At 37.2% G+C, this 27,835-nt stretch overlaps 2 protein-coding genes across 2 annotated transcripts; one reads left to right on the forward strand and one right to left on the reverse strand.

The window, feature by feature from the left end:
- Positions 1-1,240: 1,240 nt before the first annotated feature.
- Positions 1,241-13,815, forward strand: LOC127414401 (probable RNA polymerase II nuclear localization protein SLC7A6OS). Its single transcript, XM_051652445.1, has 5 exons — positions 1,241-1,572; positions 10,629-10,943; positions 11,286-11,492; positions 11,590-11,722; positions 13,344-13,815. Exons 1-5 carry the CDS (start codon positions 1,378-1,380, stop codon positions 13,460-13,462), a joined length of 969 nt encoding a protein of 322 aa, XP_051508405.1. The 5' UTR covers positions 1,241-1,377; the 3' UTR covers positions 13,463-13,815.
- A 50-nt stretch (positions 13,816-13,865) lies between these two features.
- Positions 13,866-27,808, reverse strand: LOC127413434 (Y+L amino acid transporter 2). Its single transcript, XM_051650629.1, has 10 exons — positions 27,338-27,808; positions 24,545-25,091; positions 20,294-20,419; positions 19,922-20,066; positions 19,464-19,587; positions 19,234-19,337; positions 16,923-17,019; positions 15,983-16,132; positions 15,520-15,703; positions 13,866-15,144 (listed from the first exon to the last, which is right to left on the reverse strand). Exons 2-10 carry the CDS (start codon positions 25,029-25,031, stop codon positions 15,077-15,079), a joined length of 1,485 nt encoding a protein of 494 aa, XP_051506589.1. The 5' UTR covers positions 25,032-25,091; positions 27,338-27,808; the 3' UTR covers positions 13,866-15,076.
- Positions 27,809-27,835: the final 27 nt, after the last annotated feature.

Raw genomic sequence — 27,835 nt, forward strand, 5'->3', positions numbered from 1 at the left:
TATAAACTTCAGATCACTTAAAGATGTAAACATTTGTGGTAGTCTACTTTTAAAATTACATAATGCATAACAAAATTTCACAATATTTAATATGTTAATTTAATAAGATATTTATCTACACAATCCTATTTTTATCTATTACCCATAATAAACTACAAACTTCAGAGATGGAACAGAAGCGGACTCAATGATTTCAGGTGGCCTGTTTCCGTTAACCTTAATTTCAATCCAATTAAACCGCGACCTCTGCAGGCACATAATTGCAACAACTGTGTAAAAGTGCGCAGGTCTATTTTTTGGTTTATTTATTTATTGAGAACCAAAAGTGAAAAATTGTATACATAGTAAACAGTTGCATAGTTTTCCATTTCAGTTTTGAATTGTCCATTTAACTTTATGTATAAAATAATGAGTCATTATAATTAAAAGGACAGTTCATCCAAATAGGAAAATTCTCTCATCATTTACTCATGACATCCCAGATGTGTATGCCACAAACGAAGATTTTTAGAAGAATGTATCAGCAGCATAAAAGTAGTCCATACTTGTACTAATAGTGGTTTAAACTGTGTCTTCAGAAGCAATATGATAGATGTGATTTATAGTAAAAAGGGAATTAAATATTGATCTGTTGACATGGATTTAACTACTGGAGTCGTGTGGATTACTTATATGCTGCATTTATATGCTTTTAGAGCTTCATGGTTCTGGTCACAGTTCACTTGCATTGTGAGGACCTACAGAGCTGAAATATTCTGCTAAAAACCTTTGTTTATGTTCAGCAGAAGAAAGAAAGTCTTATACATCTGGGATGGCATGAGGGTGAGTAAATGATGAGAGGATTGTAATTTTTTGGTGAACTATCCCTTTAAATCACATATACAGTAAATACTACATTTTGTTTTTTATCAGTATAAATTGAAATATACTTTAACATCACATCAGTTTGTTCAAAATATCTTGGCTTCTATTTGGAAATCATTTTTCAACTCTCTCCAAAAGACTTGTACTTTAGGACACTCCCAAAGTAAATGAAACAGGTGCATTTTCAGATATCTTCCATACTAACTCGATGTACCATCTTATATGAAACCCCCTTCACTTGATCAATAATGCAATACAATCGATACTTGTAAGGTATCATCCATAATTTGCTCAATTTTTTAAGCTCGCCTATTCATACAGTACCTCCACATCACAGAGTGGCGCTGCTGCCTTTCCGTTTGGACGGCACTCAAGAGAAATCCGCCAAAGGAGAAAAAACGAGTGAAGAAAGAAAGGCGACAGCGCATGTTGTTGTTGTCACTGGCTAGTGTATTTGTTTGTCTGTCATCTGAAATCTCTCTGTAGTGACACAGCAGACGTCTCTCTGCCCAAATGGATCCGAGCACGACCATTCTGCGGGTGAAGAGGAAGAGAGGCACCGATCCGGCGGACGCGCTGCTTCTGGCCTGTAAGCGGATCCGTCCGGAGGCCGCAGCGGCTCAGCCCAGCGATGAGAGCGAACCAGAACCACAGGAGCCCAAGATAGAGAACTCTGTGTTCAAACTAGTGGCCACTGTGGCATCACAGGTAACGTGTTAATGACATCTGATGTCAGTATTCGGAATAAATAATCTCAAGAGGTTTGTAACGCTATATTAGCCTTTTTCACGTGAATAGGAAACTACGTCACCGCAGGGTAAAGCTACTTCCGCTACGGCTTTGCGGCGTATTTAGTACACATTTGACCCGAAAAACGCTTCTTACCTGTTCTGTATGGTTTGTTTTCCAACGAGTCACAATATAATGTTCACAGAAATTATTTATCATCTTTTCTGACTGATTCGGCTACTCGGGCTGCAGTCTCTGAGTTTATTTGCTCAAATGCAGCGCTGGTGTGATTTCTTCATCAGCTCGTCTCATTAACATAAAGGAGAATCCTCACGTCACCGTATCACGAGAAATTGATTTTACTCCTAGCACAGATGCAAAAATACAAATAAAATTCACGATGTCTCACTGAACCTCGTATTAAACTCCCAAAAACGTTAAATGCAGTATAAATAATCAAACTAATGAAACCAAGTCATCCTGTCACATCTATTTTCATCCATTATATATATTATATACACAATGTACATTAACCCCCTCCCATCCCAGTAACAGAGCAGCAATAAGGAACTGTGCAATAAACAATGCATTTTATACTGATTATAACAATATTAACGTGTGCAAAGTAAAGCACTACATCAGATATTACAGTGTGGATTTACATAGGAACAACATTAGCTACATAAACTTCTCAAAAATGATTAAAAACGAATAAACAGCCTCGTCTCACGAAAGGGATTTTTCCCTGAACATTTCACAGCCATTGTTTAAATCTTTTATTCATAGGGATAATAATATTACTATGAAGAAAAAAAATATATAATTTCAAAATTTGAACCGTGTGGCTTCATGGTGTGAAATACAGAGTTTAATGAATATTATCCCGAATGACAAACATTAACTTTACTACACTCAGTTTTATGATGATGTCAGGAGCATGTGAATGAGATGAAATATCAGATAGAGAGATGACAGAAGTGTCTCTGTTTATAAAATTGTCCATGGTGCGATCAGACGTGATTTTCCCGGAGAATAACAATGAGAATTTTTTTTATCTTATTATTATAGTTATTTATTACCAGTGTAAGATCAGTAGCAGCTGGAATATCTCAGTGAATATGCTGGATGGTCGCATTATGTCCTCAAAGTTGTCAGAATGTTAATTAGAGATCTGTAGAGTCGCGGTAAATCGGATCAAACATTTACGTGCTATTTAAGTTGTATTAAGACTTAGATTTTTAGCAGATCTTGTTTATGTTTCAATAGCCGTTGACACCAGAAGTAAGTTTACCCTATGAGGGCCACCCCCGGAAGCGAGAAATGCGGAAGTTGTTTTCCGTGGTCCTCGATGATGTGGAATGACGTCAGCTTGCGAACCACAGTGGGTGAAAATGGCAACATGCCTGTCAAAATATAAAAGGCAACAGCACCAACTTTTCATTGGTTAAAGAAGATTGATAGGAGTATGATAGTTCAATTATTTGCCTACATGTGTTAAGCGTATGACCCATTGTAGGCCAAGTGTATGATAGATAGATGATAGATAGATATATAGATAAATGATGGATAGATAGATAAATAGATATATGATAGAAATATGATGGATAGATAATGAAAGATAGATATATGGTAGGTAGGTAGGTAGATAGATGATAAATGATTGATAGATTAATACATGATGGATGATAGACAAATAGGTATATGATGGATAGATATATGATAGATAGATAGAAAAATGATTGATAGATATATGGATAGATGATAGATATATTATATATAGATAAATGAGATATATATATATATATATATATATATACAGGTGCATCTCAATAAATTAGAATGTCGTGGAAAAGTTCATTTATTTCAGTACTTCAACTCAAATTGTGAAACTCATGTATTAAATAAATTCAATGCACACAGACTGAAGTAGTTTAAGTCTTTGGTTCTTTTAATTGTGATGATTTTGGCTCACATTTAACAAAAACCCACCAATTCACTATCTCAAAAAATTAGAATATGGTGACATGCCAATCAGCTAATCAACTCAAAACACCTGCAAAGGTTTCCTGAGCCTTCAAAATGGTCTCTCAGTTTGGTTCACTAGGCTACACAATCATGGGGAAGACTGCTGATCTGACAGTTGTCCAGAAGACAATCATTGACACCCTTCACAAGGAGGGTAAGCCACAAACATTCATTGCCAAAGAAGCTGGCTGTTCACAGAGTGCTGTATCCAAGCATGTTAACAGAAAGTTGAGTGGAAGGAAAAAGTGTGGAAGAAAAAGATGCACAACCAACTGAGAGAACCGCAGCCTAATGAGGATTGTCAAGCAAAATTGATTCAAGAATTTGGGTGAACTTCACAAGGAATGGACTGAGGCTGGGGTCAAGGCATCAAGACACAGACATGTCAAGGAATTTGGCTACAGTTGTTGTATTCCTCTTGTTAAGCCACTCCTGAACCACAGACAACGTCAGAGGCGTCTTACCTGGGCTAAGGAGAAGAAGAACTGGACTGTTGCCCAGTGGTCCAAAGTCCTCTTTTCAGATGAGAGCAAGTTTTGTATTTCATTTGGAAACCAAGGTCCTAGAGTCTGGAGGAAGGGTGGAGAAGCTCATAGCCCAAGTTGCTTGAAGTCCAGTGTTAAGTTTCCACAGTCTGTGATGATTTGGGGTGCAATGTCATCTGCTGGTGTTGGTCCATTGTGTTTTTTGAAAACCAAAGTCACTGCACCCGTTTACCAAGAAATTTTGGAGCACTTCATGCTTCCTTCTGCTGACCAGCTTTTTAAAAATGCTGATTTCATTTTCCAGCAGGATTTGGCACCTGCCCACACTGCCAAAAGCACCAAAAGTTGGTTAAATGACCATGGTGTTGGTGTGCTTGACTGGCCAGCAAACTCACCAGACCTGAACCCCATAGAGAATCTATGGGGTATTGTCAAGAGGAAAATGAGAAACAAGAGACCAAAAAATGCAGATGAGCTGAAGGCCACTGTCAAAGAAACCTGGGCTTCCATACCACCTCAGCAGTGCCACAAACTGATCACCTCCATGCCACGCCAAATTGAGGCAGTAATTAAAGCAAAAGGAGCCCCTACCAAGTATTGAGTACATATACAGTAAATGAACATACTTTCCAGAAGGCCAACAATTCACTAAAAATGTTTTTTTTATTGGTCTTATGATGTATTCTAATTTTTTGAGATAGTGAATTGGTGGGTTTTTGTTAAATGTGAGCCAAAATCATCACAATTAAAAGAACCAAAGACTTAAACTACTTCAGTCTGTGTGCATTGAATTTATTTAATACATGAGTTTCACAATTTGAGTTGAATTACTGAAATAAATGAACTTTTCCACGACATTCTAATTTATTGAGATGCACCTGTATATATATATATATGACAGATAAATGATAGATAGGTAGATGATAGATATATAATATACAGATAGATAGATAAATGATGGATGATAGGTAAATAGATATATGATGGATAGATATATGATTGATAGATAAATGGTAGATAGATAAATGATAGATAGATGATAGATATATGATATATAGATAGATAAATGATATATATGACAGATAAATTATATATATATATATATATATATATATATATATATATATATATATATATATATATATATATATATAGATAGATAGATAGATGGTAGATATATAGATAGATATATGGTAGATAGATAGATAGATGGATATACAGTTGTGCTTAAAAGTTTGCATACCCTGGCAGAAATTGTGAAATTTTGGCATTGATTTTGAAAATATGACTGATCATGCAAAAAAAACTGTCTTTTATTTAAGGATAGTGATCATATGAAGCCATTTATTATCACATAGTTGTTTGGCTCCTTTTTAAATCATAATGATAACAGAAATCACCCAAATGGCCCTGATCAAAAGTTTACATACCCTTGAATGTTTGGCCTTGTTACAGACACACAAGGTGACACACACACAGGTTTAAATGGCAATTAAAGGTTAATTTCCCACACCTGTGACTTTTTAAATTGCAATTAGTGTCTGTGTATAAATAGTCAATGAGTTTGTTGCTCTCACTTGGATGCACTGAGCAGGCTAGATACTGAGCCATGGGGAGCAGAAAAGAACTGTCAAAAGACCTGCGTAACAAGGTAATGGAACTTTATAAAGATGGAAAAGGATATAAAAAGATATCCAAAGCCTTGAAAATGCCAGTCAGTACTGTTCAATCACTTATTAACAGGTGGAAAATTCGGGGATCTCTTGATACCAAGCCAAGATCAGGTAGACCAAGAAAGATTTCAGCCATAACTGCCAGAAGAATTGTTCGAGATACAAAGAAAAACCCACAGGTAACCTCAAAAGAAATACAGGCTGCTCTGGAAAAAGACGGTGTGGTTGTTTCAAGGAGCACAATACGACGATACTTGAACAAAAATTAACTGCATGGTCGAGTTGCCAGAAAGAAGCCCAGTTACAGTATGCCCGACAACACCTTGGCATGCCTTACAGCTTCTGGCACACTGTAATTTGGAGTGACGAGACCAAAATAGAGCTTTATGGTCACAACCATAAGCGCTATGTTTGGAGAGGGGTCAACAAGGCCTATAGTGAAAAGAATACCATCACCACTGTGAAGCATGGTGGTGGCTCACTGATGTTTTGGGGCTGTGTGAGCTCTAAAGGCACGGGGAATCTTGTGAAAATTGATGGCAAGATGAATGCAGCATGTTATCAGAAAATACTGGCAGACAATTTGCATTCTTCTGCATGAAAGCTGCGTATGGCACGCTCTTAGACTTTCCAGCACGACAATGACCCTAAGCATAAGGCCAAGTTGACCCTCCAGTGGTTACAGCAGAAAAAGGTGAAGGTGCTGGAGTGGCCATCACAGTCTCCTGACCTTAATATCATCGAGCCACTCTGGGAAGATCTCAAACGTGCGGTTTATGCAAGATGACCAAAGACTTTGCATGACCTGGAGGCATTTTTCCAAGACGAATGGGCAGCTATACCACCTGCAAGAATTTGGGGCCTCTTAGACAACTATTACAAAAGACTGCACACTGTCATTGATGCTAAAGGGGGCAATACACAGTATTAAGAACTAAGGGTATGCAGACTTTTGAACAGGGGTCATTTCATTATTTTCTTTGTTGCCATGTTTTGTTTTATGATTGTGCCATTCTGTTATAACATACAGCTGAATATGAATCACATAAGAAATAAAAGAAATGTGTTTTGCCTGCTCACTCATGTTTTCTTTAAAAATGGTACATATATTACCAATTCTCTAAGGGTATGCAAACTTTTGAGCACAAATGTATGTTAGCTAGATAGATGATAGATAGGTGATAAATTGTAGATATATGATAGATAAGTAAATGATAGATAGTTGTATGATAGATAGATAGATAGATAGATAGATGATAGATCAAATCAAGTATCTTTTATTGTCATTTCAACCATATACAGCTAGTACAGTATACAGTGAAATGAAACAACGTTCCTCCAGGACCATGGAGCTACATAAAACAAACACAGAACTACACGAGACTACACAGAACTAAATAAGACCTACACATTTCTACATAAAGTGCACGTGCAAACGTGTGCAAACAGAACAAGATGTTACAATAATTGCTAAAACATAACAATAGGCACAGTAAGAGACAGAATAAATGAATAGATAAATGACTGATAGATGGATCATGATATATATATATATATACAGGTGCATCTCAATAAATTAGAATGTCGTGGAAAAGTTCATTTATTTCAGTAATTCAACTCAAATTGTGAAACTTGTGTATTAAATAAATTCATTGCACACAGACTGAAGTAGTTTAAGTGTTTGGTTCTTTTAATTGTGATGATTTTGGCTCACATTTAACAAAAACCCACCAATTCACTATCTCAAAAAATTTGAATACATCATAAGACCAATAAAAAAACATTTTTAGTGAATTGTTGGCCTTCTGGAAAGTATGTTCATTTACTGTATATGTACTCAATACTTGGTAGGGGCTCCTTTTGCTTTAATTACTGCCTCAATTCGGCGTGGCATGGAGGTGATCAGTTTGTGGCACTGCTGAGGTGGTATGGAAGCCCAGGTTTCTTTGACAGTGGCCTTCAGCTCATCTGCATTTTTTGGTCTCTTGTTTCTCATTTTCCTCTTGACAATACCCCATAGATTTTCTATGGGATTCAGGTCTGGTGAGTTTGCTGGCCAGTCAAGCAGTGAGATAGTGAATTGGTGGGTTTTTGTTAAATGTGAGCCAAAATCATCACAATTAAAAGAACCAAAGACTTAAACTACTTCAGTCTGTGTGCACTGAATTTATTTAATACACGAGTTTCACAATTTGAGTTGAATTACTGAAATAAATGAACTTTTCCACGACATTCTAATTTGAGATGCACCTGTATATATGGTAGATAGATATATGATAGACAGATCTTTACATCCAATCCATGTATGCTTCACGTATTAGAAAATAAAACATTTTAAGAAAGTGGTTGCATTAAAAAAAAGGAAAAGGTAGTAAATCAAAAAAAAAAAAAAAAAAAAAGGGGGAAGTGGAAATTGAGAAAAAATGTCTTTATATAAAATATGTCCTACAATGTAAATGCTTGGAGTCTGTATAATTGACATGACCCCGATCAGCCACATTTCAGAGGGATATAGACCTTATTCACGCTAGCGGCATCTTTGATTTTTTTTTTTTTTTCTCCCCAATCTGACATGCCCAATTCCCACTACTTACTAGGTCCACGTGGTGGCATGGTTACTCGCCTCAATCCGGGTGGCGGAGGACAAGTCTCGGTTGCCTCTGCTTCTGAGATAGTCCGCGCATCTTATCGCGTGGCTCGCTGTGCATGAACCCGTGGAGACTCACAGCATGTGGAGGCTCATGCTATTCTCCGCGATCCATGCACAAATTACCACGCACCCCATTGAGAGCGAGAACCACTAAACGCGACCACGAGGACGTTACCCCATGTGACTCTACCCTCCCTAGCAACTGGGTCAATTTGGTTGCTTAGGAGACCTGGCTGGAGTCACTCGCGACTCCAGGGGTGGTAGTCAGCATCGATACTCGCTGAGCTACCCAGACCCCCCATCTTTGATTTTTAATTGGAATGACAACGAGGCTGTGAGTGATGGACTAACAGTCTCTTCAATGCGCTGTACTGCAGTTTAAAGTATTTTGGATCGTTCCGCAGACAAAACATTGATAAAATATCTGTCCAAGAACATTCAGTATACAAAGAACTCCAGACTGTGATCTAGGAGCTTTATACAGCTTTATACCGTTTGTGCCATTGAAGAGACTGTAAGTCTATCCCTCACAGCCTCGTTGTCATTACCATTAGAAATCAGAGATGGTGCTAGCGTGAAAAAGGCCTATACGGATGCTAAGCGCAGCACTTCAACATGACAACTAATGGATATTCAACAAATATACAGGCTAAATAACTATTACATCTTATTGCACAAAACTATCAAGGTAAGAAATAAGAGGCTCTAACACAGAGCGGTACAAAATCTCTTGTGCACATACTGAACGCAGAATGATGCATTTCAATGTAACCAGAACACTTGGGAGTCTCAAGGTGATCCTCGCTGCACATTCAAAAGCACAGAACTGCAAGATAATGATGCGGGTACACATCTAGTTCACAACATCAAGCTGTTTAAACCTTTTTTTTAGGCAAGTAGTGTCTGAAAAATCAGGAAAAGACTTCAATCTCTCCAAATCACTTCACAACTATAGGAACATAACTCACAGCAGAGGATCTAATGTCCGACACTGATCATCTTGTAATGTATTGTTGATGAGACACTTTCATGGATGAAACAGCAGCGGTGCATAAATGGACTAAACTTAAAGCTTAAAGGAATGTTTCGGGTTTAATCCAAGTTAAGCTCAATCAACAGCGTTTGTGGCATAATGTTGATTACCACAAAAATGTATTTCGACCCGTCCCTGCTTTTCTTTAAACAAAGGAAAAATTGAGGTTACAGTGAGGCACTTACAATGAAAGTGAATGGAGACCATGAAAGTGAATGGAGACCATGGAAGTGAATGGGGCCAATTTTTGGAGGGTTTAAACAAAAATGTGAAGCTTATAATTTTATAAAAGCACTCGCATTAACTATTCTGTTAAATCTTGTGTATTATTTGAGCAGTGAAGTTATTTAAATTTACATTTTTACAGTCGTTTTAGGGTTTGTTGACATTACATCGTCTTGGAAACGAAGTTGTAAAATTGGTTATAATTTTACACAGAAAAGGTTAGTGACTATCACACTAAAATCATGTTTGCATGCATATTCTTTGTCTTGTGGCTAAACTTTTGAAAAAAAGTGTATTTTAATGTTCAAAAATTGGCCCGCCATTCACTTCCATTGTAAGTGCCTCACTGTAACCTCAATTTTTGCTTTTTTTAAAGAAAAGGAGGAATGAGTCAAAAATAATTTAATCAATGTTATGCCACAAATGATGTCGATTGAGCTTAATTTGTACTGAACCTGGAATATCCCTTTAAAGAGACTAAACTTCTTGCAGAAGGTTTACTGTGCTGACTATTATTCACTTTTAAGCACAGCAAGCTATAATTACACAAAGCAATTAATTTGATAATTAAAACCTCCCATTAAAATCACCACTAAAAATATTAATGTTAGTAGTCAACAACAGTAATTTAATCTAGTCGATTAGTCGACCACCGTGGCACATCCATAATTGTTAGAAAGATATTTTGGGTATGAAGGCCATAAGCAATGTCAGCTGATCTGACAATATTCTGAAAAATCAGCATTCGAAGACTACCACACAGTTTTGAAAGATGCATGAATGAATGATGAATGAATAAGTCCTCCCGGACCGGTCATAATAATTGATGCAGTTAAATCTAAATAAATATAATTTCTTTCAGTCAGTAACTGATTTCCTTCACACCACACATGGATCATTATAACTGCCTATCAAAGTCTCACATACAGCCTTTATCTTTACAGGATGCTCCGGTACAGACACATGTCCGTGAGGCTCTGGCACGCCCACGTCTAGCCCATCATGCCTTGCGTCCATCACAAGGAAGCGCTCAGAGGATCATAGGTGATCTGCGCAGTGTCAAATGGAGCACCAGGCGAGAGGAAAGATACCGGATCCTCTCCAGTCACCGGGCAGGACTGCCCACAGAGCCTGCTCCTGCCAGAGAAGGAGAGCAGACCAATGACAGCCAAACAGAGAGCCATGACAGCTTGCCTTTGGGAGAAGTGCAAGTGTTTGATATTTTGCATGAGGATGATGATGTGAAGGCGCCTGGCAAGGTAAAGCCAAATTAAATGTGAACTTCTGAAAATAACATGTGCATCTCAAGAAGCCCTCACTCTTAAATTTTCATTCTATTGTCTGCTTCTTATTGGTTATGAATTTTCATTAAAGCTGATGTGTGTCATTTTTTTTCGATGTTTAAATTATTATATTCCAGCTTAATATCCATAGAAAACTATAAATAAGCCATTTGAAGTTAGATTTCACTTTATAGGGTAAATTTGTGGTGCTATCAAAATATTGTCTAATTATTTTCTCTACTTTTGTGGAAATTTTTTGTTTTGCTCACAAATGATAAAGTAGAATTTGAACAACAGTTCATTTATTCTTTTCCCCAGACTGTGGTGTCTGATCCCGAGACGATTTTGTGTAACTCTATGAAGATGATTCGGGAGAAACTGAGTGTGTCGGGAGACGTGCTCGGAACTGAACATCGAGAGAAAGAGGACGATTATGTGTATGACTTGTACTACCAGGAGACAGTCACACCAGGCTGGATACAAGACATTCTGTCTGTCAGACCCTACACACAAGAGGGAGAGCTGGTTAGTAGAGTATCTCTCTCTCTTTAAGACACATTCCTACTTGCACCTTGTTCTGTGCATTAACTCAATTGATTGGGTGTTGGTTTTTCCTTGACAGGTTCCTGATGAAGTGGCCTTAGAGGAAGAGGTGTATGAAGATGAGGATGATGAGAATGCTGAGAGCAACTGGAGAAATGACTACCCAGATGAGGGCAGTGAGGGTGACAGTGATGCTGAGGAGCGTTATGGAGGTCAGATATCTTATTGTTATATAAGGGATAGTTGAAAATTCCAAACATGAAACTTCTTTGATTAATTTTGACTTTCATCATTCATCTGCCAATAATGTTATTCCAAACCTGTATGACTTTCTTTCTTGAGTGGAGCACAAACAAGAGATTTTACGCAGATTGACAGTCTCAGTCACCATTCACTTTCATTGCATCTTTTTTCCATGAAAATGAATGGTGACGACATCTTTTGTGTTCCACAGAAGAAACCCATAAAGATTTGTAACAATACGAGTTTGAGTAAAAAATGACTGAATTTTTATTTTTGGGTGAACTATCCCTTGAATCCCTGGTACCCTTTTTCTGAAACTTACTAAAACTCTAGATATTGCTGCAAACCTATAAATAAACCAAATGGCTTCTTATTAACTCTTTAACGCCGTGTGTATCAAATAAGATACACAATGTTTGACGGCTCCTGTTTCACTCTCTGTTCAAGCTGAAAAGCCAAACAACATATGGTATGTAAGTTTCTTGTTTAACATGTTTATGGCACCATCTAGTGGTTATTTGTGAAAAGTGGTTTCAACGTTTATATCGATTATTTAAAATGCCGGCGGACTTCCGCAAACAATTACTCTTATGTTGGGATAAATGACAGCTTATTTTAATAAAGTAAAAGTGACAGTAATTATTATATTGTTACTGATATTTTAAAAAGGGTATTTGCTGAATATAAGCAACTTGTGCTTGGTTAAAATTTTGAATATTATTTTATTGAAAAAGCCCATTGAAATTCATGTGTATCAAATGTGATACAACAGGCTTTTGAGGTATATCTCTCAATCACCATTACATTACATTCATGCCCACTATAAAAATATTTTTTAAAATCACAGAGCTTTGAAAATTCTGACATATACTTTTTTATAAAATATATTTAAAGTGTGAACTAATATTTCTGTGTATTTTCATATATGCAGCCTGCTCTGTCATTATAAAGATATCATTTTTCATTACAATCTATTATGAAGTTCCTGAGACCCAGCAAAAAGGTTTTACAATTTCCATTTTTTAAATGTCAATATAGTGTTTGATGCACAAAATACATGATAAATTGTTTATTGAAAAAAATCTCATTCATATTGTATTTGATGTGCTGAATTGAACTGTGAAACATTTCAATCCATATTTATAGACCAAGGAATTGTTGTTGTCGTCATGGCCAAACTCTCAAACATTTGGTGTCTCTGAAAAGCCCAGGGAGTCCTCTGATAATACCCCAAGATTTACCATCGTAGCATGTATGGGCTAAAAAAAACTTAAATAACAAATGTCCTATTTAAAATGAATTGCTGGGCCTCAAGAGGATAATGACCTTTAAAGCCTAATGTATCAAATATGAAACATTAAAAAAAATAAAAAATAAAATAAAAACATCTGCAGATGTTTTATGATTTCTTTTTATAGTTGTCTAATGGTACTAAAAACGGTTTAATGTAAAAAAAAAAAAAAAATGTCAGGCTTTACAGCGTTAAAGAATACAATGTGTTTTTCTGCTATTATTTGCCTTTGCTTCAGCAATTGCATTTTACGTCTTTCAAATGCAGTGTTTACAGTATAATGTTACGGTTTTCTTCAGGTTGCTGGAGTGAAGAGCACTCTTACAGCAGGCGGAGCTGGGAACACTACCAACAGGACATGATGGAAGAGCTAAACAATGACAATGATGATAATGAGGAAAAAGAGTATTCTGATTGAGTGCCTCTGTATGTGTGGTCATGAGTATAAGAGAGGCCATTTTTACTGATGTGTATTGAGTGAAGCTTGTATGTTCTTTTGTAAAAAGTGAATGTGTGTGGTAGCCCCATGTACGTATATTTGTGTGGGTTGCTTTGAATCGTGCGTTAGTGAGATGAGTGATTACTTCTTGCGATCATTTGATCTGATGGCGAGAAAGTGGGTGTGATGTTTTGAGTTTGTGTAAGCGTGGGGTGCTTTGTGTTGTTGATTATGTGTGTAGTGTTTGTAAGTTCCCCATATCCAAGGGGTGTAAAACAAGATACCTGTAAATATGTAGATGTGTATAAAAAAATAAAGACTTCAGAATTAAACTGAATTTCATGCATTAATTCACACCAAAAAAACAAAAAAAAAAAATGTATGCCCAGTATAAAATGTTTTATTGATATTCTTTAAAATAAATTAAAATGAACATTTGTCCATAAATGTAATTAACAAAAAATATAATTTTAAAGCTGTTGAGCGTTTCATCATGCTACAAGGTAGACATTTATCAGAGTTGACTCCTGAAATCTCATCTGGACCTGCATCCTGAGTTCAGCTGGAATTTTAACCAGGAAAGTTTATTGCTTGTTTGACCAGTGGACAATTTAAAACTAATTTTTTGGCAAATGGAACAATTAAAGGGTGTAATTGATCATGACCCTTTCAACAGTGAGGCAGTGGGATAATTTGACACAGAGGAAAAAAACACTGATTAAAAAAAGCACAAATCACAAGCTCAAAACACTGGGAGTGAGCTTCTGGACAAAGAGACTTTTCCTCACTTGTGGAATACCTACTTAATTGTTTTTTTAATCAATGGGTCTAAACCCAGACTTGATATACTGAAAGGGTATTTTCTGACAAATGTTTACATGTTTTCATATTTAATCTTACCTAGCCTCCTCTTGTGATTCATGTTCATGAGCAGCCCAGTTTAAGTAAAGCTAACAGCATAGCAGCAGTTTTGAACTTTCAAGTCAGTACAATCACCTTCCCTCTAAAAACTAGTTAAGGTATGTGGCAATTGAACCAGACTAACCTCTAGCCAAGACAGAAAACACTCCAAACACTGTCACAGTCATGGTAAAAAGTAAACCACAAAGAGAGGCAGAAAATAAAATCAACGCCTTCACAAAGTGGATAAATAAACTGACGGCTTAATTTTAAAAACTAGATTCTAAAAATCATGTAAAAACTGGGGGAAAAGTTACATCTAATATGCTAATAATATCTAATTAAATCTAATTATTGGCCATGTTCACAATATCACACGCAAACTATTGCATCTTGCCCAGGTGATCTTTCCATCATTTACAGACTCTGAATGCATTATGAACCAAAGATTTTAAGTAGGACCTTGATGTCATTCCAAATAGTTCATAAGTTAATGTTCCTAATAACACACCGTGACCTCAGTGGAGACCTTTTATAATAAAGAGAATTCAATGCAGTGAATGCCAGTGAGTGACATTAAGAGTGCATGAGTGTGGAAGATCTTTTTCCCTTATCTTCAAAATTTCCTCTTCCCCCAACTGGTCCTTTGGGTTAGTGGGTCAGAAGTGTGTAAGTATTCTGATGAATAGTGTTTTATTCACTTGTGTCCATCTCAGTGAGCACACAAAAACAGGAGAACTGGGAGAAACGAGTGATGACACCTGTGTGTATGAAATACAATCATTGTTATTTACTAATTTTGTTTCTGAATCAGTGAAATAAAATGAAAGTATCACATTGCAAAAAATCATTTTGTTAATTTGTATTTTTGTCTTGTTTTCCATAAAAAATAAAAGAAAATCGAAATATTCTTAAAACAAGATATATTTACTTGACAAGCAAAATAGTATAAGATATTACGTCTTGTTTGCAGAGAAATCTGACAAAATGTATTAAACTATGTATAAAAGAAGCAAAAAAAAAAAAACATTGTCTTGTTTTAAGAATGTTTAGAAATTTTTACTGGAAAACAAGACAAAAACACCAGTTAAGAGAATGATTTTTTGCATAGCAGTTATAAAAGCTGTGGCACTTACGTAGTAGTTTAGTGATGAAGGGTGGGCGCTTGGATTCTGGAAGATAGATACCCAAGAAATAAACAGGCACTCCAGAGAGGGCAATAGCAATTCCAATGAGTGAGTTGAGTGTGTCAGAATAAATTGGCACAGCCACCAGGAACACAACACACATGCAGAAGATGATGGGATAAGCCAGACTCAACTGCTCACACACATACATGGAGGAGAAGAGAAAGAAAAATCATTATTCTCAATGCACATTTAATAAGCACCCGATTTTCAGATGAATAATCCTTTTAGAACATGACTGACAAAACAGAGCTCATCTTCAAACTGTTGTTTCTGAAAGATAGTTACTCAATTAAAAATTGCTGAGGCAGTCTCAACTAACCAATTTCTAGCGCAATATAATAGTGTATCTGTTTGGAACAGGTTTTATTTTGGTGGAGTAAATCTGTATCATCTGTACTGCCTGGCTCACCTTAAGCGGTCGAGGTCTGTCTGGCTCCTTCCAGCGAAGGTAGATCTGCCCGGCAATGGACAGGCCGACGAAAAACCAGTAACTGAAGCTGTAATAGTTAATCAGCTGGAAAACATCCTCTACAGTAAGGTAGATCAGAGCCATGGCGCACTGCAGACAGAAACAACAACCTTAGTTTTCTTGGTCCACTAGAGAGAGACAGAAACCCCCAAATATCCCAGACTCTGTGATTCCTCCTCCTCCACATTAAAATACTACGATCTTAAAGCTAAAGTGCGCATATTTTTGGTTAAAATACTTCTTGTTTTATCCCAGCTTAATATGTGGAGACGGCTATAAGCCATTTGTAAGTATAAACAATGTAGCATTATCAAAACATTCCTCTGTTTATTTGAGTATCTCGACACAGCAACATTGATTTAACCAATGATGTGAGTTGGGGGTGGGGCTATCTATTTTACCAATGGAAGATTTGGGGGGGGGGGGTGTTGTTCAAGAAACCTGTTTAAAAATGTTCCCTATTTTAGCAATTCTGTTAGGTGACGCTAGTGGCTCAGAAATTACACACTACAGCTTAAACTACTCAATTTGTTTTGGCATTCAACATGTATTCTTACTAAGTCGATCCAAAAAAAAAAAAAAACCAACCCTTATCTCCAAAAGTAATTGCTCCAATCACAATATATACACTTTTAAATTGCTTTGATAACAAAGGGTCTGCTAAGAACATCAATATTTGTATAGCGCTTTTTACTATGCACATGATTTAAAAGCAGCTTTACAGAAAATCATGCTTTAATCTCTTTAAAGCCGCCAGTGAATAGCTTTATAGAATATTTTCTTTAAAATCACAGCATATCAGTAGATAATGAGAGAATGTTATGATACATTAGGGGAGAGTGATTTATGATTAACTGTAAGGACATTTAGAGGTACTTACATTAAATAGCAGAGCAGGAACTGGTGTGAATCTCTCCACGTGAATCATGGACAAAGCGTCTGGGAGATGACCTTCCCGAGCTCCTACAAAAAACAACCTGCAGCACAGAGAGATTCACTGTTTAGCTAAATGTATCTCAGTCCTGGATCTATCATAAGCACTGACAAATGAGCTCCACACTCATATACTTGCACATAACTGACGTAAAAACGAATTAGTTGTATTTGAATGTTTCATAAATATCGTAATAAAAGACCATACAGGTGCACCTCAATAAATTAGAATGTCATGGAAAAGTTCATTTATTTCTGTAATTCAACTCAAATTGTGAAACTCGTGTATTAAATAAATTCAATGCACACAGACTGAAGTAGTTTAAGTCTTTGGTTCTTTTAATTGTGATGATTTTGGCTCACATTTAACAAAAACCCACCAATTCACTATCTCAAAAAATTAGAATACATCATAAGACCAATAAAAAAACATTTTTAGTGAATTGTTGGCCTTCTGGAAAGTATGTTCATTTACTGTATATGTACTCAATACTTGGTAGGGGCTCCTTTTGCTTTAATTACTGCCTCAATTCGGCGTGGCATGGAGGTGATCAGTTTGTGGCACTGCTGAGGTGGTATGGAAGCCCAGGTTTCTTTGACAGTGGCCTTCAGCTCATCTGCATTTTTTGGTCTCTTGTTTCTCATTTTCCTCTTGACAATACCCCATAGATTCTCTATGGGGTTCAGGTCTGGTGAGTTTGCTGGCCAGTCAAGCACACCAACACCATGGTCATTTAACCAACTTTTGGTGCTTTTGGCAGTGTGGGCAGGTGCCAAATCCTGCTGGAAAATGAAATCAGCATCTTTAAAAAGCTGGTCAGCAGAAGCATGAAGTGCTCCAAAATTTCTTGGTAAACGGGTGCCGTGACTTTGGTTTTCAAAAAAACACAATGGACCAACACCAGCAGATGACATTGCACCCCAAATCATCACAGACTGTGGAAACTTAACACTGGACTTCAAGCAACTTGGGCTATGAGCTTCTCCACCCTTCCTCCAGACTCTAGGACCTTGGTTTCCAAATGAAATACAAAACTTGCTCTCATCTGAAAAGAGGACTTTGGAACACTGGGCAACAGTCCAGTTCTTCTCCTTAGCCCAGGTAAGACGCCTCTGACGTTGTCTGTGGTTCAGGAGCGGCTTAACAAGAGGAATACGACAACTGTAGCCAAATTCCTTGACACGTCTGTGTGTAGTGGCTCTTGATGCCTTGACCCCAGCCTCAGTCCATTCCTTGTGAAGTTCACCCAAATTCTTGAATCGATTTTGCTTGACAATCCTCATAAGGCTGCGGTTCTCTCGGTTGGTTGTGCATCTTTTTCTTCCACACTTTTTCCTTCCACTCATCTTTCTGTTAACATGCTTGGATACAGCACTCTGTGAACAGCCAGCTTCTTTGGCAATGAATGTTTGTGGCTTACCCTCCTTGTGAAGGGTGTCAATGATTGTCTTCTGGACAACTGTCAGATCAGCAGTCTTCCCCATGATTGTGTAGCCTAGTGAACCAAACTGAGAGACCATTTTGAAGGCTCAGGAAACCTTTGCAGGTGTTTTGAGTTGATTAGCTGATTGGCATGTCACTATATTCTAATTTGTTGAAATAGTGAATTGGTGGGTTTTTGTTAAATGTGAGCCAAAATCATCACAATTAAAAGAACCAAAGACTTAAACTACTTCAGTCTGTGTGCATTGAATTTATTTAATACAGGAGTTTCACAATTTGAGTTGAATTACTGAAATAAATGAACTTTTCCACGACATTCTAATTTATTGAGATGCACCTGTACATCGTGAGACACAAAAAAGACTGAACACAATAAACAAGTGCCATAAACATATATAGGAATGTAAACACTCATGCATCAGAATTCACATCTGCATTGTATATATTTTTCCCAATACTCCCAAAAATCCTCAACACTCCACAGATCCCATTATCCTACACATGGAATAGTGGCAGCCACCCCCCTCAAGGTCATTACCAGAAAGCAGCTCCAGATGGTGTGAGCAATTGAGAAGCTCCCTATAAAGACCACAGGAACTGAACTAAAGCTTCGTTCCTTCTCTAGGAGGTTAACACCAGTCATTAAGAATAAACTTGAGGAACAAAGCAGAAATTCAAATGGAATAATAAAACCATAAAGCCAGTGGAATTGTAGAGGGCCATTTTCATAGTGGTTTATATGAACAAAGGTCCCAAGTTCAGTACATTTATATGTTCCATTATGGTATGTAAAAATGTCAAGCATCAGACTGACCTGGACGCGGCGATGATGGAAGCGTTAAGTCCTCCATAACATGACAAAGCAACTGCAATGGGGATGGTCCAACTCATCACTCCCAGGGTGTGGTCTGCAAATGTCTGAGGTAAGATTAGGAAACATTAGATGTTAATGCACAATATAGACTGTTTAAACAAAAGAGATGATTTTAGAGGTATACCTTACACTGGAGACTGTTATGATAACACAGAGGTCTATGAACTCACCACAGCAACAGCATCGCTGGCAAGGATGGCACTCATGTCAAGCACAGCGTAGTAGGCCACATTCGTGAGGATGTAGATGATCGTAACAATCGGCATGGAGATTGCAATGGAGAGGGGAAGGTTCCTGGTTCATGCATGACAGGATGTGTTAGCCATCTTAACATCACCTAGTTTACATATCTTCGCAATAGAAACTAGGGGTTATCTTTGTTTTATAGATCCCATTAACACCTGGTATTAACATCCATCTCGGGTAATGCAACCACAAAAAAATGCGACAATTGGAGATCGGAGGAGTCAGAAACGCATGTGATCACATTGCAATTCTAGTGAAATGTGTCCAGATTCATCTCGGACTACTTTTCAAAACCAACAATCAACCATTCCACCAAAAGAAAATAACCATCCAATCAAAAAAAATCTGAGGTTTAAACAGGGCCAAAACAGCAGAAGAGTACCTTTCAGGGTTCTTAATCTCTTCTGTGACAAAGTTAAGAGTGTCCCAGCCGGAGTATGAGAAAAGAGCAGAGTACAACGCCAAAGCGATATCTCCTGGGTCACGAGAAGAGCCTTGGAAAGAATCCTCAAAGTTCATTGTGAAACCTGTGTAAGAAACATTGCAAAAATTACAGTTATGTTCAGCAGCTCTTTAACACCAAATATAGTCTTGAGTTGTCAACAAAAGCAACTAGAATTTACTCAAGCCTTAGCCTTATCCATGATCTCAATTCAATAAATTCCCTTTTAGCATTAATTTCTAAAGAGCAATCTTTGGCATGTTTGAAAAAAAAAAAAAAAAAAAAAAAAAAGATATAAGTCATGACTCTTACCTTGGCACAGTTTGACTATCCCAGTGATTATAATGACGATGAGGGCCAGCACTTTAGCATATGTGAACACATCCTGCACTCTGGTACCCCACTTAACATAAGCGGCATTAATAAAGGTCAGAAGGCCTGAAATATCATGAATAGTAAATATGTTAAGATAAGAATAAATAAATGTCAATCACTTGAACAATGAGCAAGTAAACTGAACGCACAATGAATGACAACAAAACAAAGGTCACTATGCTTTTGTTGTTTGACAAAAACACAACATTGGTTGCATAACTAAGTCATTTGACAGGACAGTAATTAACCCTTTAATGCATACCTCGGGCCTTTAGTGACCCTGGACCTCATTCCACCCCCTGTACCTCATCCATTTTTTGGAGTTTTGCCCACACCTCTTTAATATTCCTCAACCTTTCTCTTCTGAATAGTGTAATAAAAAAGGCAAAAAAAAAAAAAAAAGGCAAAAAAAAAATTAAATAAAGTAAATTTTTATTTAAATTATTAATTATGGTTAATTAATGGTTAATAATCAAACGTGTATAGGGTCAATAAAGACATGATATATGTGATAGTGACACTTTTTGTGCTTCCATATATAATAATTTTATGATTATTTCATATCTTAAGTTTGCAATCACAGGATATATATTCTTTTACAAGACAAATGAGTACTATATTCATTCAAATGATTACTCTATCACATTGATGTTCTGTGCAACAATGGTGAATTCAGAATTCAATATGCATGTACACCCATATTATTCATGCTATCTTTCTCAAGGTGGCGATGATGTTTCAGTGTTTGCCTTGATTTACATTTGACATTGCTATTTAACGAAGCAGCAATGTGGAAGAAAACTATAGCAAGTACAACACATGAACAGTAGGATTTAGTTATTGTAATATGAAATTATGTAAGTTGTGCATCTATTCAGACTCAATGAGTGCCTGAGGAAATACATGCATGTAGCTCAATGTGTGTTTGACAGCCAGTTGCATCTCATGAAATTTCAGTGTGGAAATAATGAATCCTGTTCTGTATTTGTTACATCATCTCTTTGATATAAGAAAAATAAAACATCAAAATATTTTCTAACTGTCGAAAATGTGTCACTATCTGGGCATTTTGTAGATCCATTTGTGATAGATATGTGCCAGGCTGCTAAAGACCCGAGTGTGTAAAATGTTTGGCGAAATACCCAAATATTTAAGGGTTAAAGAGTTATTAGTAAAAGGGATTAGTGGGGCATTAGTGAAGTTATAGTCGCTTTCACACATACAGCCTTTTCCAGAAAATTACCTGCAAGGTCATGCGTGAACTCGGCCTTTTCAAAAATAATATTTCCCTGAATGAGAAGTTGTAACATTACCAGAAATGTTCAATAAGTAAGATTAATGGTTTGAGCACATATAAGGTCAGGACACGCTGACGTAAGATGGAGTTGTTTCAGTTACTCTGGAGCTCAAAAAATGACATTCAATTGGAAAGATAGTAAAATTATTCCATTTAATCAGATGATATAAAAATATTTGATATTTTAGAGCAGACTATAGAGGAAATGTCGTAGTGTATAATGCTCCATGACTCAAATGTGAAGTCATATGGAGAGCAGCCAATGGAAAATGACAGCGGGCGGCCACAACACTGGACCACGAAGAAATGGAGATGGCAAACAAGCGCTCAAAGTGGAGAAATCATTTAACGCCATTCACTTTCAACTCGCTTCACAGTCTCAACTCTCCACACATGACTGCACCCAAATGCACATGGCCCATTTCTTTTCTTTTGAGACTTGAAAAAGAGTACCAGGGACAACAATGGCAGCACTTTAGTACATCCATGTTTGTTTACATCTAAAAATTTGTGATCGGATTGACTTGGCAGCTGGAGTGATCCAAAGTCGTTTAGTGTGGATTGCCCATTTACTTGGTAAATGTATGATACCTATTATTTTTAGATTCTTTTCAGATTTTAGAAGTGGTATATTGTAATCCAGCCTAAAACCGTAAAGAAATGTATCGACTGGGGGGGGGCCTGGGTAGCTCAGCAAGTAAAGACATTGACTACCACCCCTGGAGTCACAAGTTCGAATCCAGGGTGTGCTGAGTGACTCCAGTCAGGAGTCTTCTTAAGCAACCAATTGGCCCGGTTGCTAGGGTGGGTAGAGTCACACTGGGGTAACCTCCTCGTGGTCGCTATAATGTGGTTCTCGCTCTCGGTGGGGTGCGTGTTGAGTTGTGCGTGGATGCTGCGGAGAATAGCGTGAAGCCTCCACACGCGCTAGGTCTCCGCGGTAACGTGCTCAACAAGCCACGTGATAAGATGTGTGGATTGACGTCTCAGACATGGAGGCAACTGAGATTCATCCTCCGCCACCCGGATTGAGGCGAGTCACTACGCCACCATGAGGACTTGGGAATTGGGCGTTCCAAATTGGGGAGAAAATCAAAAAAAGAAGAAAAGAAAAGAAGAAATGTATCGACTGATAAAATTACCAAATACATCTCAGAGTTAAATGGCATTTCGGTGCCGGTGTGTGGTCGCAAAACGGAAAGACGGAAAACACTGCATGTGTGAATAGCAGATGTGGTACATTTACAAGGCAATCCAATGATTTTACTGCAATTTACCAGGTAGCATGTGTGATAGGGGATTATGATAATAGTCATGGCAATAGCAATGTTTGTTATTTAGAGTGGCATGTGTAATAGAGCAGAGAATGAGGCTGGTAAAACTATCCAAGTGATACAGGTATGGGAGGAGAGGCACCACAGAATCAGAAGAACTGGCTCCCTGGCCTGAACTCAAAAACAAGTTATTCATTAACTGCTCTGTGACATTTTTAAAGTTAGTCCTGAATGTGTTTCGGCAGTTTATCAGACCTCAGGGTGAGAAAGTAGAGAGAGAAAGAGAGAGTACTTAAGGAGGAAAGACAGCAAGAAGGTGAATTTAAAAGGCTGATTCTTAGTAAACCTATCACGAAAATGTCCTGGTCATATTTAACCGCAAATCAATACAATAGAGAAAATGGAGCCTACGTTTAGGACCACTAGGAGATTTGCATTGTGACATTATTTTCTGAACACTTAAGCTCATTTTATTCCCTCAGTTCTTATTACCGTAACACGTCTGGATGTTTACTTCTACTGTTCCATTGTTTTCAATGAAGATTCTCATTAGTGTATTACAGTAAAAAAAGAAGATGCTGTTGTACATTTGATTGAAATCAGCAAAAATGAAAGGAAGCACTAAAGAAGATGTTGTATAAATACTTGATGTATGATGTATAAATAATTGACATTCGAAAAAAATATATATATATATATATTTTCACATTGCAGAAATTAGAATATCATAATGACCATCTTTTTTTGCATTGTGGTAATAAGAATTGGGGGGTAAAAAAAAAAAGAGCATAGCTGTCATCAACAATGTCAAACTGGTCCTAAAAATTGGCTTTATTTTCTATATGCATAATATAATATCTTATTTGTTTTCTTTAATTTTGGAGTAAAATAAGAACAGGGCTACATTTCCCAAAAGCATCATAAGCTTAAGTAGATCACAGAAACCATTGGTGCCAGCTTGCAATGCTTTTGGGAAAAGCAGCCCAGGACATTTTCTTGACAGGTTTCGTGAGGATCACCCAAAAAGTTGTCTGCAGAAAGCGGAAAACTAAAGGGTGTAGCAGCTATAGCACATATACAGAATACGGTGTTGTGCAAGATGCTTGAGAAACTTTAAAAGTGGTGAATGTTTTGGGGGGAAATAAAACTTTAAGCTAACTTACATTTTAAATCCTAAATGCAGCATATGAGTGCACCTCACCTTAACCTGTTAAGAACATGTCCAGTACACATTTCAGCCCAAAATCAAAAGAAAAATTATATTTGCATTAGGAAAATGAAGCCCATAAAAATATCATTCTCTTTACTGTTTTGCGAAATGATACAAGTATATCGAGGTAGTATTTGTCCTTCTTCCTTTAATTTATGCTGATTTAAATAAAATTACACTACAGTATTTTTTTTTTATTACAATTTTAAGGGAACATGCTTAATTGTCATTGAAATTATGTCACAATGCAAAAATAATGTTAATGGTCCCAAAAAAAAAAAAAAAAAAAAAAAAAAAAAAAACAGAAAAGTTTCCTTCTATAAATATAACTGAAGTTCCCTCACAGTTTTGTATATATAAACTAAGACCTATATTTAAATAAAGACCTACAAATAAAGTTTACTTACAGAGACAGGCTGCAGCAATGAGGCGAGAAGCAGAATAGGGGGGCTCGCAGGTGGGGAAGAGCGGCTGAACCAAGTAGTTGGCAAAAGTGATGGCAATAACAGCCTGACTCGTCGGTTCAATGATGAGCAGCGACGTCCACAGACGTATAAACGCTATGAAGCCTCCGAAGGACTCCAGGATATAGGCATAGCTGGCACCTGACTTAGTGATGGTTGTGCCCAGCTCAGCATAACAGAGAGCTCCCACCACTGAAAAGATGCCACCGATTGCCCAGATGACTAGAGACAGTCCGTAGGAGGCACTGTAGATGAGAACGCCCTTGGGCGACACAAAGATGCCCGAACCAATCATGTTACCCACGATGAGGCTGATGCCGTTCAGAAGCGATATTTCCTTTTTGAGCTGCATGCTCTCTCTGGGCTGTGAGGGGGCTGGAGAACCCTCAGGTTTGCCATTCAGTTTAGTGGATTCTGTGTTCTTTTCCATTCTGTCCAAAGGCCGGCGTGTTGGTGCTCAGAGGAAGAGCCCTCACTGGTCTTATCCAACCTGACGTGACCAGAATGAATGAATGTTACACAAGGAACAATATTATCTTTGGCTTAAAAAGGAAAAGTTCACACAAAAATGAAAATTATGACAACATTTATTCACCCTCATGCAGTTCCAAATACGTATGACTTTCTTTCTACTGCAGAACACAAAAGGGAGAATTTTAAAGGATGTCCCCGTTTACTGATTTCAATGCAGTGACACAATTTAAAGCTTAAAAAAAAATGTAAAAAGTAGTCCATGCAATTTGTGCATCAAATTCCAAGTCTTCTGAAGGCATATGAAAAATTTGGTAAGAAACAACTCGAAATTTGCCTGACTTTGTCATGGACTACTTTGATGACACTTTTGGGTCCTTTTTTAAGCTTTTAAATGAGTCACTATCAACTGCCACTGTATTGAAATCAGCAAACGGGACATACAATTCCTCCTTCTGTGTACCACAGAAGAAAGGAAGTCATTTGAGTTTTGAACAACATGAGGTGATTACAATTGATGACAATTATTTTTAGTTTTGGATGAGCTAATAATTTAAAACTAGAGGAACATAAAGATGTTAGGAAGGGTCACATTCTGAATAGGTTTATCCACATTACTGCATAGTGCATAATAATATACCCACCACTGAATTAAAGTCACAACCGGCCTCCAGTGTCCTGTGATGGTGTGAAGTCAGTACAGGTCAGTGTCATAAGTGTATTACATACATGCAAAATGTGCTCTAACTAATTGACGAAACGCTTGTGTGAGGATTGCATCACAAATATGATGTCAACATGAAAGTATTTCTTGGGTCAATGATTTCACAACCCTTCGATGTGGCCCCTTTTCAATCAGAACCTGAAAATGTATCATATGTACACTTTAATGTAAAAGTTTATTCAGGGACTATATGGGTTTCTAAATGAGGGAAATCACTGGTTTAGTCCTGGCACTTGCTGTTTGTTTACCCTGTATAAATGATTAAGCACAATGTGTCCTGCTGTCATCTCTTCTACTGTTTAGAGCTGATACTACATTCCTTAGACTATTTGACTTGCACCACTCATTTTAACATCAATCATCTTAAAACGGCCATTACCATAAGTGGTTACCCAGTTGGTTCAAAAACCAACTGTTCCGTCCTTGATCCTGTCTTTCTGACGCCGGACAGTTTAAATTAATACATTATATAGACAGCAATTGTGAAGCAAGCACTGGTGCATTTTGGGTGAACTGTCTCTTTAAGGACCGGAAGACCCAATGGCATCGACTTGTTTCACTCACAAACTTTTAAAGTTGTTTGTTTATTTTTATTTGTAATTTTTTTTTTATTCCTTGTAAAGCGTTTTTCCACCGTGGAAAATTTAGTACATGTACACACAACCATACTTTTCAGCATCTCACAGTGGGCTGTTCACAAAGTGTTTTTTTTTTTTTTTTTTTTTTTTTTTTTTGTCAGCACAGGATAGCAACAAATAACCTAGATAATCCTCGTTTCTGCATTTCGTTTTATTTTAGGCTGTGCTTGTGAAATAAATGCATCAGTTGAAAACACAAAGGCGTCTATTAAACCAAATACGGAGCAAAAACAACTAGTTTGAATCCAGTTTGGCACCCCCGTCAAAACAAGTTGATGTCTGGCAATCGTGTCGAGACACACATCAGAGGCGCGTTCAGCTGAAGAAAAGAAAGGTTTGGCGATACACAAAATATTACATATGACATGACCTCGACTGATACAAAAGTTAATTAAAACACTGACGTCTGACACTAAATTACATTGTATTAAGATATTAAATGTTGTTTATATCCCTTCAAAGATATCAGCTGTTCATCAAAACAACCCAGTCGACGTGTTTTTTAAAAACGCGTTTCACTGCGGTCTGTCCTGCTGGTTAGATTTTGGAGTGATGATGAGCTAGTATTGTTCATATTAACAATTGCATTTCGTTGCATTTCTCAGACAGCTTCTATGATGAATAACTGTAATAAATAAAAGGCATTTTTATAGGGATGAGATGCGACATCCTGTTTTTCTAACGAAGAGATCAGCCGAACATCCGACACGATCACTGCGTCCATTAACGCACTATTATTTGCCTTGCACTGAACGTTTACATTTAATACATTCTAGACATTTATGAGAAATAAACAAGATACTAGCATTAAAACAGGACGATGTCTAATCCTCGCGTATTTAAGATAACCCTGGCCAGTCATTCTTCTTCTTTAAGCGTAATGTTACAGGATAATATCCTTACCTTGTTGTGTCCTCTGTTTATCTTCTTTGTCCAAGTGATAACATGAGCAGACAGGACAGCATCTTTAAGAACTACAGAAACACGGAGGGCAAGCTGCCAAGTGAGTCACGTGATACCGGTAAATTTGATGTCACGTGGGTGTCTCTGCAAATCAGACCAACCCTGTTCGACCCCCTGCTACCCTTAAGACAAGAAATAAACCCATTTAGAAGTTTGTTTTTGTGTGTGCTAAGTGTATAAGTGGTTTCTGCTTAGCGCTTGTTTATACTGGGGCAACTCAAAAACAAACACAAAGACAATGTTAAGCTTCATTTAATGAACCAAATAGCTTTCAACTGTGTTTGATATAATGGCAAGTGATTTTCTAGTACCAAATTAGCAATTTAGCATGATTACTCAAGGATAAGGTGTTGGAGTGATGGCTGCTGGAAATGGGGCCTGTCTAGATTTGATCAAAAATGACTTTTTTCAAATAGTAATGGTGCTGTTTTTTACATC

The sequence above is a fragment of the Myxocyprinus asiaticus genome, chromosome 1, assembly GCF_019703515.2.
Source record: "Myxocyprinus asiaticus isolate MX2 ecotype Aquarium Trade chromosome 1, UBuf_Myxa_2, whole genome shotgun sequence".
Classification (NCBI taxonomy): Eukaryota; Metazoa; Chordata; class Actinopteri; order Cypriniformes; family Catostomidae; genus Myxocyprinus; species Myxocyprinus asiaticus.